The sequence below is a fragment of the Salvelinus namaycush genome, chromosome 33 (genome assembly GCF_016432855.1).
Source record: "Salvelinus namaycush isolate Seneca chromosome 33, SaNama_1.0, whole genome shotgun sequence".
NCBI classification, from domain to species: Eukaryota; Metazoa; Chordata; class Actinopteri; order Salmoniformes; family Salmonidae; genus Salvelinus; species Salvelinus namaycush.
In genome coordinates this window covers 22,586,034-22,600,408 of record NC_052339.1, presented here as the reverse complement: position 1 = coordinate 22,600,408, position 14,375 = coordinate 22,586,034, and the positions used below count along the sequence as shown (strand labels likewise).

Here is a 14,375-nt window from a genome sequence, read left to right as displayed (position 1 = left end):
CCCGCCCCCGTCACAACACAAGTGATTGGCTCAAACGTATTAAGAAGGAAAGAAATTCCACAAATTAACTTTTAACAAGGCACACCTGTTAATTGAAATGCATTCCAGGTGACTACCTGATGAAGCTGGTTGAGAGAATGCCAAGCGTGTGCAAAGCTGTCATCAAGGCAAAGGGTGGCTGTTTGAAGAATCTCAAATATAAAATATATTTAGATTTGTTTAACACTTTTTTTGGTTTCTACATGATTCCACATGTGTTATTTCATAGTTTTGATGTCTTCACTATTATTCTACAATGTAGAAAATAGTAAAAATAAAGAAAAAACCTTGAATGTGTAGGTGTTGTAAAACTTTTGACCTGTAGTGTGTGTTCTGACCATGATAAAGCCTTGTCCAACATGACACCTAGTAGTTTCGTTGTTTTTTCACTTGCTCTACATGCGTTCTATTCATCAACAAATTCAATTGGGGATCATCAACAAGCATATATCTTCAACCAAATACAATACATTTAGTTTTAGAAATGTTCAACACCAATTTGTTCATATCAACCAATTCAGAGACCATTCTTTGTTCACTACTCAGTACATCTGTTAGCTCATTACATTCTGATGCTGCGCTATACATTGTAGAGTCATGAGCATACATTACCACTCTTGCTTTGTTCATTACTGAAGGTAAATCATTAGTAAAGAGAGTAGAGAAGTTGGCCTAGGCAGCTTCCTTGAGGAACACCACAGTGTATATACTAACTGTTTGAAAAGCTACCATTAAGGAACACTTTTTGCCTTCTCCTGGATAGATAGCTTTCCATCCAGGATAGAGCTTCAGACTTAAAACCATAACATTTGAGTTTACCTAGTAACAGTTCATGATCATTTACATCAAAAGAAGCACTGAAATCTAGCAACAGTGCACCAACTAACTTCCTGCCATCCATGCTCTTTAACCAATCTTCTCTAATTTGTGTAAAGGCCGTATTCGTAGAATGCCCTTCTTTGTATGCATGCTGGAAATCCGTTATCAGACCATTATATGAGAAATAATCCTTGATTTGTACTGATACAATTTTTTCCAATAATTTACTTAACACAGGCAGCAAGCTTATAGGACAACTATTAGAACCAATGATTGCAGATTTTTTTATCCTTAGGTAGTGGAATAACCTTTGACTCTTTCCAGACTTCTGGGCACACCCCATATATCAAGCACTTATTAAAAATATGAGAGATTGGGGTAGTTATGTGGGGTTGAGGCTGAGGTTGGATGAGGCTGAGCTACAACCTTCTATAGCCGAGGGGACAAAAAATGAACTTTGCCTGGGACTGTACAATACATGTTTTAACCCAGACAGCTTTTAGGGAGACACTTGTGACCTGTCGTTGGGTTAAGCCACAGAAGAATAGCCAGCAGTTAAAACTTAAATGTTTCTGTGTCGGTAGGCCTACGCTGTCTAGGGTGGAAAAGTAGGCCTAACTTTTGGAAGTACTATGCTCAGATTCCTAATAATATCTCAGATTTAATTATTTGCAAACAAGGACAGTTTCATTGCAAACAAGACACACTGATTTGGCATTGGAGAAATATGATAAGAAAGGCACGTAGGCCTATTTCTGTTCATTCTGCAATTTCGGTAATTTGTGTGGTATTAAAAAATATTCTGCTAATATGTAAAATGACATAGAATTGCATGAAATGTTTATAAAATGATTTTTTTTCTCTGACCTGCAAATACGATCATAGATTCACTCAATGTTTTTACTATAAAGGTCTTTCCACCCCTACTCTTGTCCATGGTGGTCTGCGAACCAACAGCCTTCTGGCCTGCAGCCCTGTGTGCTATCAAAATTCCTGCGTTGCCATATAATGCTTACAGGACGAAGAACAGTTTCTAAAACTGCATATCTAAAGCTCTGGTCTGTACAAGAATTGAGGGTAAACGGTAGACATGTTCTCTGCTATCGACTTTATGTTTTAATTATTATTTGGGGTATAGGATAGGGTCACTTTTTAGTTTTAAGCGTTCATGGAGCGTTTAGGTAAAATATATTTAGCTGAAGGGAGGGCCATTCATTTTTGAGAGGGAAGATTTTCTCAATGTAACTGTCACGTTCTGACCATAGTTCTTGTGTGTTTTGCTTGTTTTAGTGTTGGTCAGGACTTGAGCTGGGTGGGCATTCTATGTTGTGTGTCTAGTTTGTCTGTTTCTATGTTTGGCCTAATATGGTTCCCAATCAGAGGCAGGTGTTTTGTGTTGTCTCTGATTGGGAATCATATTTAGGTGACTTGCTTTGTGTTGGGGATTGTGGGTGGTTGTTTCCTGTCTTTGTGTTCGTTTCACCAGAGAGGACTGTTTCGGTTTGCCACGTTTGTTATTTTGTTATTTGTAAGTGTTCACGTTTTCGTCTCGTCTATTAAAACATGTTGAACACGAGTCTTGGTCCGATCCCTGCTACACCTCCTCTTCAGACGAAGAGGAGGAAGGCTGCCGTTACAGTAACCCTTATTATAAATAACGTTCACTCCCCTGCTACTTTCAATAGTCGACTCCAGTTTTCCCTACACCGCCGTTAAGCACGAGTAAAAATGGAAATGGGTCTGAACATTGGCCATTTGACCAGTCCTTCCTTCCCCACCGTACCCATTGGTTTCTGACCCTCCAGTCCCCAAGAACAGTACTAGTCACAGTTCCTGTTTAGTACGCCTTCCTTGAGAAAAAAAGGTCATATCTATTTGATCGCCAAGTGTCAGGATGACTTAATTGGAGCCATGCCAATTTAATTTGAATATCTGTGTTGTATCGTATCATCAACAGAGCGCAGACTGTTTAATATATGCAGTATGTACGTACAGTTGAAGTCAGAAGTTTACATACACCTTAGCCAAATGCATTTAAACTCAGTTTTTCACAATTCCTGACAATTAATCCTAGTAAAAAATCCCTATCTTAGGTCAGTTAGGATCACCACTTTATTTTAAGAATGTGTAATGTCAGAATAATAGTAGAGAGAGTGATTTATTTCAGCTTTTATTTCTTTCATCACATTCCCAGTGGTCAGAAGTTTACATACACTCAATTAGTATTTGGTAGCATTGCCTTTCAATTGTTTAACTTGGGTCAAACGTTTCGGGTAGCCTTCCACAAGCTTCCCACAATAAGTTGGGTGAATTTTGGCCCATTCCTCCTGACAGAGCTGGTGTAACTGAGTCAGGTTGTAGGCCTCATTGCTCGCACACGCTTTTTCAGTTCTGCCCACACATTTTCTATAGGATTGAGGTCAGGGCTTTGTGATGGCCACTCCAATAATTTGACTTTGTTGTCCTTAAGTTATTTTGCCACAACTTTGGAAGTATGCTTGGGGTCATTGTCCATTTGGAAGACCCATTTGCGACCAAGCTTTAACTTCCTGACTGATGTCTTGAGATGTTGCTTCAATATATCCACGTAATTTTCCTTCCTTGTGATGCCATCTATTTTGTGCACCAGTCCCTCCTGCAGCAAAGCACCCCCACAACATGATACTGCCACCCCCATGCTTCACGGTTGGGATGGTGTTCTTCGGCTTGCAAGTCTCCCCCTTTTTCCTCAAAACATAACGATGGTCATTATGGCCAAACAGTTCTATTTTTGTTTCATCAGACTAGAGGACATTTCTCCAAAAAGTACAATTTTTGTCCCCATGTGCAGTTGCAAACCGTAGTCTGGCTTTTTTATGGCGGTTTTGGAGCAGTGGCATCTTCCTTGCTGAGCAGCCTTTTTGGTTATGTCAATATAGGACTCGGTTTACTGTGGAAATAGATACTTTTGTACCTGTTTCCTCCAGCATCTTCACAAGGTCCTTTGCTGTTGATCTGGGATTGATTTGCACTTTTCGCACCAAAGTACGTTCATCTCTAAGAGACAGAACGCGTCTCCTTCCTGAGCGGTATGACGGCCTGCGAGGTCCCATGGTGTTTATACTTGCGTACTATTGTTTGTACAAATGAATGTGGTACCTTCAGGCGTTTGGAAATTGCTCCCAAGGATGAACCAGACTTGTGGAGGTTTACAATGTTTTTCTGAGGTCTTGGCTGATTTCTTTTGATTTTCCCATGATGTCAAGCAAAGAGGCACTGAGCTTGAAGGTAGGCCTTGAAATACATCCACAGGTACACATCCAATTGACTCAAATTATGTCAATTAGTCTATCAGAAGCTTCTAAAGCCATGACATAATTTTCTGGAATTTTCCAAGTTGTTTAAAGGCACAGTCAACTTAGTGTATGTAAACTTCTGACCCACTGGAATTGTGATACAGTGAATTATAAGTGAAATCATCTGTCTGTAAACAATTGTTGGAAAAATGACTTGTGTCATGCACAAAGTAGATGTCCTAACCGACTTGCCAAAACTATAGTTTGTTAACAAGAAATTTGTGGAGTGGTTGAAAAACAAGTTTTAATGACTCCAACCTAAGTGTATGTAAACTTCCGACATCAACTGTATGTACACTGTTGCTTATCAACCACAGATATCATGGCAACAAACGGTGCCATGATATCTGCAAATAAAGTGCCACTGTAACTGTAATTAAACACCATTTGTTACCATGATATCTGTGGTTGATAAGCAACAGTGTACATACATATTGCGTATATTAAACAGTCTGCGCTCTGTTGATGATACGATTGAGAGTGTTGGTAACTTACAGTATACTGGCCCACAAAGACAGTGGCACTTTATGCTCTATTTGTTCTGGTGTCTTGCAGCATGGGGAGATGCTGCTACATGTTGCTGATGTGCTGTATGATCTCCAGGTTAAGGATGTGACTGTGGAGGTGGCCACGGTAGACCACACCCTCCAGAGGCTGTGTACGAGGTACAACGGCCGCAGCAGGGCCAGACGTATGTCACGCATCAGGACCCAGCTGCCCAGGAAGAGCTGGGCTCCTCTGTGGAACCTCCAGAACCTGACCATCCTCATCACCGTGGTTGTGTTTGTGGTCGTCGTCATCGTGTGGTCACTGCTCTGGGTCTTCATATGTCAGTTAACTTACATGGAGACTTAAACGCAATGTCTTTCTCACATGTACACATTTTTACAAACGTTTTAGTTATCTAAATCTTCTTGAATAGTTCATTACATTGTATATTTATTCCCAGTTCGCAGGGAGAGCAACAGCGGAGTGTATTTTGCCGGAATGTTCCGTGTTGCCAACGTAGATTTCATCCCCGAATACCGCCAGGCAGAGTCCCATGAGTTTGTTTCCATGGCAAACAAGATACAGCACGTGGTGAGTGTGAGACTGTTTTCAGCAGTGGTCAAATACACTGAGCAAACACACACCCTAAGCTTGGAGCTTTATATCGATATCTATATCTATAGCGTAGAAATAAAAGTCCTTCATTATGTTCATGGTTACTAATAGTATCCCCCCACAGGTGAGCAGTGTGTACAGAATGTCCTCAGTGTCCAAACTCTACAAACTCACCGCCATATCAGACCTCAGGTACACTGTGAATCAGTCAGTGATTGGTTGAATAAGATGGTATAGTGCTTGTTTGGAACAAACCCCTGTACACACATACATCTCCTCACAGTGATAACAAGGGTGGTCTGCTGGTGCATTTCTGGATGGTGTTTGTGGTGCCGAGACTGAAGACCCCAGCCGTGTGTGAGGAGTGTGTAGGAGCTATCCTCAGAGACTCAGTCCTCACCAGCCTGAAGAACAGGTCCTCTGTAGGGTACCTACTGGGCCTGCCCGTAGACATAGATTCCATACTTGTTAATGGTGAGTGTGTGTATGTGTCTGTGGGGTGTGTGTGTGTATGTGTCTGTGGGGTGTGTGTGTGTGTGTCTGTGGGGTTTGTGTCTGTGGGGTGTGTGTGTAGGTTTGTGGGGTGTTTGTGTGTGTAGGTTTGTGTGTGTCTGTGGGGTGTGTGTGTGTGTCTGTGGGGTGTGTGTCTGTGGGGTGTGTGTGTAGGTTTGTGTGGGGTGTGTCTGTGGAGTGTGTGTGTAGGTTTGTGTGATCTCTATATATCCTTTGTTGATGTTCTTTTTGTTCTCCTCAGCTGCTCTACGATCAGATTATACATCAATTGCAGCAGGTGAGTTAACTCAATTAATCTGTTAGTTTTATTGCCACATTATGTTCAGTATCTTCCTACTTACTAGCATGGCTGTGGTAGAGTAAGAGTACAAGCCAAAGCCCTTGTCTCTCTCTCTGTGCTACAGGCTCTCAGTGTGTAGACAAGCTGTATGCCAGCCTGCCAGGCGCCAGTGTTCCCCTAAACGTCTACTCGTCATGGGGAGGTCTGAGCTGCTACGTCAAGCTGACGTCTACCCCGGGCTCTCTGATCCGCCTCACCATTACCTCCCTGCACATTGAGCCCAGCGACTGTGTCAGCGACGCCCTCACCGTGTACGACGCCCTGCTGCCCATGAGGGGGCGTACTCTCTACAGGTGAGTCAGTGTGACTGTGGATGGATGGATCTACGGATGAAGGTGAATAGACAGACAGACTGACAGAACCCCCGACCGACCGACCGAACAGTCTCTAACACTGCCCAAACCCTGCAGGGTGTGTGAGCCCGTGTCCCAGTCCCTGTCTCTGGTCTCCACGTCCAACGTCATGCTGCTGTCCCTCAGGATGACCCAGGGCAACAAGCACTTCAGAGGACACTTCCAGGCCATCGCTGAGGAACGTAAGACAGATTCTCTCACAATAATACTATACTACTGACAGACTGATATTTTATCTCGTTGCTGTGTGTCTCCCTACCAGAGCGTGTGACTTACGTAAAGATCCAGGCAAAGCCAGATTTCTCCGGTCAGATCACCAGTCCCTTCTACCCCAGCCTGCTGCCCCCTCAGTGCTCCTGCATATGGAGATTTGAGGTATTTAAGTCTATTTGGCTCACATTCACCCCACTGACGAATATTGATGAAATGTCAACAGACGTCATGTGTTGTTGTCCGCAGACCCCCCACATTGCTCTGGGAGTGGCTCTGAAGTTCCAGAACTATGTGCTGAAGCTGAAGGACATAGCGGCCTGTGAGCACGGCTGGTGGAAGGTCAAGGAGATCATGTAAGAGTGTGTGTGTGAGTGTGTGACTGTCTGTTTTAACCTAAAATCTAAATCAAATCAAACTTTATTTGTCACATGCGCCGAGTACAACAGGTGTTGACCTTACCGTGAAATGCTTTCTTACAAGCCCTTAACCAACAATGCAGTTCAAGAAAGAGTTAAGAAAATATTTACCAAATAAACTAAAGTAAAGAATTATAAAAAGTAACATAATTAAATAACAATAACAAGGCTGTGTACAGGGGGTACCGAGTCAATGTGCAGGGGTACAGGATAGTCGAGATAATTTGTACATGTAGGTAGGGGTAAAATGACTATGTGTATGTTGTGTTCCATATCCAGAACCGATGGACAGATTGATTTCCAGATTGGTTTGTTATTTGATTGATTGATTGTGTGCTGGTGTCCATAGATACTGTGGAAGCTACATAGGCCACACCACAGTGTTCCGTATCCCCGACCCCACCGCTGAGGTGGAGTTCCGCAGCAGCTCCCGAAGCTCTGACCAACCCTTCCAGGCCGAATCTAGTAGCTTCAACATCAGCCAACGTAACAACTTCATGAGGACCTTTTCCTCTGTCTTGCTTCCTTCTCTCACTACTTCCTTACCCATCACCTTCACTGAATCTGCATCTTGTTAATGTATGTATTCATTTTAATTTCACTACCATAGTCCTGAGACAGTAGAGGAACCACACTGCTCACTCACCTCTCTCCTACTATACCCCCTGTTCCCATGTTCCCTCACCCCTGTCTCCATGTTCCCTGTCTCCATGTTCCCTCACCCCTGTCTCCATGTTCCCTCACCCCTGTCTCCATGTTCCCTGTTCCCATGTTCCCTCACCCCTGTCTCCATGTTCCCTGTTCCCATGTTCCCTCACCCCTGTCTCCATGTTCCCTCACCCCTGTCTCCATGTTCCCTCACCCCTGTCTCCATGTTCCCTCACCCCTGTCTCCATGTTCCCTGTTCCCATGTTCCCTCACCCCTGTCTCCATGTTCCCTCACCCCTGTTCCCATGTTCCCTCACCCCTGTCTCCATGTTCCCTCACCCCTGTCTCCATGTTCCCTCACCCCTGTCTCCCTGTTCCCTCACCCCTGTCTCCCCCTTCCCTCTCCGCTGTCTCCCCCTTCCCTCTCTGCTGTCTTCCCCTTCCCTCACCCCTGTCTCCCCCAGCTTGTGCAGAGGGCCATTTCCTGTGCTCCACAGGGCTGTGTGTGGAGAAGACCCGACGCTGTGACGGCCTGGACGACTGTCAGGACGAGAGTGATGAGGTCTTCTGCGGTATGTAAACAGGAATTAACAACAGCATCATACATGCTAGAACTTCAGTATTGACATCATCAAAATTGTTGTTAAGAACTGATATATTCCTTTAAATTGATATTTTCCTGTTCAGCAAGGCCTAGTAAGAACTGTGGAGGCTCCAGTCCTCTTCACCCACTGTACATGTGCAACGGCGAGAGAGACTGCAATGACGGCAGGGACGAAACCAACTGCACTCTGGGTAGAAAGGAATCCTATCCTGTTTTTATATATGTGTACACTATATATACAAAAGTATGTGGACATCCCTTCAAATTAGTGCACTTGGATATTTCTGCCACACCCGTTGCTGACAGGTGTATAAAATTGAGCACACGGCCATAAAATTTTTATAGACAAACATTGGCAGTAGAATGGCCTTACTAAAGAGCTCAGTGACTTTCAACTTGGCACTGTCATAGAATGCCACCTTTCCAACAAGTCAAATTGTCAAATTACTGCTCTGCTAGAGCTTCTCCGGTCAACTGTAAATTCTGTTATTGTGAAGTGGAAACGTCTAGGAGCAACAATGGATTAGTTGCAAAGTGGTAGGCCACACAAGCTCACAAAACTGTCCTCGTTTGCAACACTCTACCGAGTTCCAAACTGCCTCTGGAAGCAACGTCAGCACAAGAACTGTTCGTCGGGAGCTTCATGAAGTGGGTTTCCATGGTCGAGTAGCCGCACACAAGCCGAAGATCACCATTGGCAATGCCAAGCGTTGGCTGGAGTGGTGTTAAGCTCGCCAACATTGGACTATGGAGCAGTGGAAAGACGTTCTCTGGAGTGATGAATCATATTTCAGCATCTGGCAGTCCGACAGACGAATCTGGGTTTGGCGGATGCCAGGAGAATGCTACCTGCCTGAATGTATAGTGCCAACTGTAAAGATTGGTGGAGGAGGAATAATGGTCTGGGGCTGTTTTTCATAGTTCGGGCTAGGTCCCTTAGTTCCAGTGAAGGGAAATCTTAACGCTACAGCATACAATGACATTCTAGACGATTCTGTGCTTCCAACTTTGTGGCAAGGTAGGTAGCCAGTGGTTAGAGCGTTGGGCCAGTAACCAAAAGGTTGCTGGATCGAATCTCCGAGTTGTACAACTGACTAGGTATCCCCCTTTCCCCTTTTCCAACAGTTTGGTGAAGACCCTTTCCTGTTTCAGCATAACAATGCCCCCGTGCACAAAGTGAGGACCTCAACCCCATCGAACACCTTTGGGATGAATTGGAACGCCGACTGCGAGCCAGGACTATTCGCCCAACATCAGTGCCCGACCTCAGGAATGCTCATGGTTAAATGGAATTAAGTCCACGCAGAAATTTTCCAACATCTAGTGGAAAGCCTTCCCAGAAGAGTGGAGGCTGTTATAGCAGCAAAAGGGGGACCAACTCCATTTAATTCCCATGATTTTGGAATGAGATGTTTGACGAGCAGGTGTTCACATACTTTTGGTCATGTAGGGTATGAGAAAAAAAGAAGAAACCGGCACACTGCTCTTGCTAGTATCACTGCTCTTTAATACGCTTTACGGTCTTGTAATGTATGTCTCTGTCCATATGTGTGTGTACCACTAATCTGCCATTGTGGATGAGTATACTGAGTGTGTGTTCCCTGGTGCTGTACAGAGACGAGCTGCTCTGACGTCAGGTACAGGTGTAACAGTGGGTCCTGCATCCTGAAGAAGAACGCCAGGTGTGATGGAGTCACCGACTGCCCAGACCATAGTGACGAGAGGGACTGTGGTGAGTCCTCAACCGGAACGCAACCACAACTCAACCACAACATAACCATTCATTTGGTTCATCTCAACTACATCGTGAACATATTCCATATATAGCAACTAAACCTCAATATAAAAACACACAAACAAATTATCCAACCTTGAGTCTAAACCACTTTAATCACTACCATTTATCTACAGTATTTTTACTATGCTGCAGTTATTTAGTGGGGTACTGTAGTACTGTAGCTGCTTCCCTGTAGCTCTGTTCTGCCCCCACTGTAATGGTTCTCTGTGTTTACTGGTAATATGCTGTGATGTAATTGCTCTCTGTGTTTACTGGTAATATGCTGTGATGTAATTGCTCTCTGTGTTTACTGGTAATATGCTGTGATTGTAATGGCTCTCTGTGTTTACTGGTAATATGCTGTGATTGGAGCGGCCTAGGCCTTGATCACACACACACCTCATAGAGCTATCGTTTTTAATAAGGCTGCGGCAGACCTGTCTGTCACAGAAGTGACTCAGCACACATGTACAGTACTTTACTACACACAGACAAACAGTTACTTTACACACACACACCAACATACTTTTATATACACACACAGACAGAGATATTCATACAAACACAAAAAAACACATGATGTACACATTGAGACATGCATGTGTACACACACACACACACACACACACACACACACACACACACACACACACACACACACACACACACACACACACACACACACACACACACACACACACACACACACACACACACACACACACACACACACACACACACATTTCCAAAGTTTTATTAACGATCTGCATCACAGCCTGTGGCCGGTCCTCTACTGCGAAGAAAGTAGACTCGGCCTCGGGTCTTCGGGTGGTCGGTGGAATCAATGCCCTGGAGGGGGAGTGGCCATGGCAGGTCAGCTTGCACTTCTCTGGCTACATGTACTGTGGAGCCTCTGTCCTCTCTTCTGTTTGGCTCATCTCAGCAGCACACTGCTTCAGCAGGGACAGGTGTGTATGCAGTCTACAGACTGACTGACCACATTATGATTATGTTATAACTACTGTACTGAATAGAAGTGGACCAGGTACACACTGATACCAGACTGATACCAGATTCACCCCAGCCCAACATCATCATCCACATGCAACTTTTCTCTGGCAATGACAGTAATGCAATGACAGTAGCTTTTCACTTCATTGAATAAAGTTTATTTACATGATCCCTGTTCAGCCATAACCTTTGACCTTTAACCACTTCCTCTTGACGCTCCCTAGGCTGTCAGACCCGCGCCAGTGGAGTGCCCATCTGGGTATGCTGTACCAGGGTAGTGCCAGGCACGTGGCAGAGATCCAGCGCATCATTGTGCACGAGTACTACAACAGGCTGACCTTTGACTATGACATCGCCCTGCTGCAGCTGAGGAACCCCTGGCCTCCCTCCCTCAGCTTCCTCATCCAGCCCGTGTGTCTGCCGGCCACCTCACAGACCCTCACACATGCACACCGCTGCTGGGTCACAGGATGGGGGTACCGCTCTGAGGAGGGTGAGAGACAGAACCATGGATATACAGAGTTTGGTGTACAAGACTCTCACATACAGATCATGTTCCCCTACTCTTTCCTCAGATAAGACCCTTCCCACAGCGTTACAGAAGGCGGAGGTTTCTGTCCTGGATCAGAGTGAGTGTAAGAGGAGGTACGGCCCCGTCTCGCCCCGCATGCTGTGTGCCGGAGTCCCCTCTGGACAGCGGGACGCCTGCAGGGTGAGTGGCCCACAACCACCCTCAGACTTAGTGTGCTCCTATTCCCCTATGCCCTTTACATTAAGTGTGCCATTTAGCCCTCTTTCTTAGTATGTCCTTATCGTCTATTGCCCTTATCCCCTTTACCCATAGGCCCTAATCCTTACCCTTACTGTGCCCTTTTGGCCCTCCCCAGGGGGACTCAGGGGGTCCTCTGTCGTGCTGGGCCCCAGGCTCAGAGGGGCGATGGTTCCTCACAGGAATCGTGAGTTGGGGGGCGGGGTGCGGCAGACCCAACCTACCAGGCGTCTACACCCGTGTCAACAAGTTCACCACCTGGATCCAGAGCCACATCGTCACCTGAGTCAATTACAACACCCTTTATTTTATAGTCCTATTCAACTGGTAGTTACTGCAAAATTACAATGTGTACTTTCTGGTGTCTACTTCAATGAATCCCATATAAAATGTAATTACTATCTATACCATCTATATCATCTTCGAAAATACCAGGTAATGAGTGGACAGTATGTAAAGCTGTTACGGGAATGAAGATCAGGAGAGATTAACACATGTTAGCACTGGTCCCCTTAAGCCAGTCAACCCTAACCACAAACATACAGTGTAAAAAAATAGATATATGTTTGGTTGACCCAAAAGTTGCGTTACTTAGTTGGGTTGTTTTCTTTAAAAACTGCTGGGTTAACTGCTGGCCAATAAGATCTAGCTGAAAGCCACAACCCTAATAAGCCACGCCTCCTGAAAATAGCCTAAAAAATACCCAGCTGCTAAATCAACCCAGCATGAGAGTAAAAAATACCCAGCTGCTAAATCAACCCAGCATGAGAGTAAAAAATACCCAGCTGCTAAATCAACCCAGCATGAGAGTAAAAAATACCCAGCTGCTAAATCAACCCAGCATGAGAGTAAAAAATACCCAGCTGCTAAATCAACCCAGCATGAGAGTAAAAAATACCCAGCTGCTAAATCAACCCAGCATGAGAGTAAAAAATACCCAGCTGCTAAATCAACCCAGCATGAGAGTAAAAAATACCCAATTGATGGTTAAATTAACCCATGTTTGAGTAATCCCAACAACTCAACTTGTTGGGTTATTCACGCGACCCAGCTGTCTGGGTCAAAGTAACCCAGCGTGTGTTCTGTCCAATATTTACCCAGCGCTTGGTTACCAAATGATCCAAATTGGGTTGTTTTTAACCTAGACTTTTTTAGAGCGTAGACCTAAACCATATGGCCATATAGTCTCCATATCTCTCTGTCTCTGTATGTCTAGCTCTACACTGGTTCTAGCCTAGGCAGCCTGCACTATTGTTTAGGTACTATGTGCATTCCTGGTAATACACTTGAGTCCCCCGTGGAACTGCTCGTACGTAAAGCATCCTCCATTCAGGCTGTGAAGGCGTTATTTTCCTCCTTAACTACCTTTAATGACGAGAAGGCAGAAAAAAACGGGGGAAATATGCATACTTTCGTCATGGAACAATTTTCCACCACTTTCCACCATTTTTGCATTTTCTGACAATTTAGGATGTTGCACATCCATGGCTGAAACAGCTGCCTGGGCTACACTGGCTCAGCTATATGCTGTACTCTATGTAACAGTAACTGATATGTTGTTGGGTCATCACTTTCAACAATAAATATTCCTTGAAAAAACTGCTTCTCGGAGACTAAATTTCCCCCTTAATGTCGAGTAGGCTATTTGTAATGTATTAGGCTACAACTTTGTAACTCATAAATCCTTATAGAGGTACTAAGGGACAGTTCAAAATGTACTGGGGTGGGGGGGCTGGTCCAGGGGAGGGTTGTCTAACTTACTTTTTGGTTTTGAGGAGGGATGTGTGATTTATTTTTATTCCTTCCTGTTTATAAACAAAAGCTCAAACAGGAAGTACCAGTGATGCACAGAAGTGGTCGAACGAAGCAGACGCGAGGCTAAAAGACTGTTTTGCTAGTACAGACTGGGATATGTTCCGGGATTCATTCGATAACATTGAGGAGTTTACCACAACAGTCACAGGCTTCATCAATAAGTGCATAGACGATGTCGTCCCCACAGTGACTATAAGAACATATAGAATGACACGGACATGGACGCACACAAGAAGTTCCGCTACAAACATGCAAAAGGACAGTATAGGAGGAAGGTGGAATCCTATTACACCTGCTACGACGCTCGTTGTATATGCCAGGGCTTGCAGACGATAACAGATTACAAAGGAAGCCCAGCCATGAGTTGCCCAGCGATAAAGAACTCCCAAACTAGCTAAATGTCTTTTATTCTCGCTTTGAGGAATATAGCACATTTACAGACATTTACAATCTCTCCTTGTCCCAGTCTGTAATCCCAACATGTTTCAAGCTGACCACCATTGTCCCTGTTCCCAAGACCTCCAAGGTAACCTGCCTAAATAACTATCGCCCTGTAGCACTAACATCTGTAATTATGAAGTGCTTTGAAAGGCTGGTCATGACACACATCAACACCATC

At 44.6% G+C, this 14,375-nt stretch overlaps 1 protein-coding gene across 1 annotated transcript; it reads left to right on the top strand.

Moving 5' to 3' along the window:
* The first annotated feature begins 4,808 nt into the window (after positions 1-4,808).
* tmprss7 (transmembrane serine protease 7) lies at positions 4,809-12,227 on the top strand. Its single transcript, XM_038972697.1, has 17 exons — positions 4,809-5,022; positions 5,143-5,273; positions 5,422-5,489; positions 5,581-5,771; positions 6,052-6,087; positions 6,215-6,443; positions 6,561-6,685; positions 6,766-6,878; positions 6,963-7,069; positions 7,482-7,618; positions 8,245-8,352; positions 8,468-8,575; positions 10,000-10,116; positions 10,937-11,129; positions 11,397-11,665; positions 11,748-11,884; positions 12,060-12,227. Exons 1-17 carry the CDS (start codon positions 4,887-4,889, stop codon positions 12,225-12,227), a joined length of 2,373 nt encoding a protein of 790 aa, XP_038828625.1. The 5' UTR covers positions 4,809-4,886.
* The last annotated feature ends 2,148 nt before the right edge of the window (positions 12,228-14,375 follow it).

Bases quoted from the DNA above. Each gene is read 5' to 3' on its own strand.
- tmprss7 (XM_038972697.1), top strand. From the start codon at position 4,887: ATGTCACGCATCAGGACCCAGCTGCCCAGGAAGAGCTGGGCTCCTCTG. The intron at 6,088-6,214 runs GTGAGTTAACTC...TCTGTGCTACAG, and splicing joins TTATACATCAATTGCAGCAG to GCTCTCAGTGTGTAGACAAG. The intron at 8,576-9,999 runs GTAGAAAGGAAT...GGTGCTGTACAG, and splicing joins CGAAACCAACTGCACTCTGG to AGACGAGCTGCTCTGACGTC.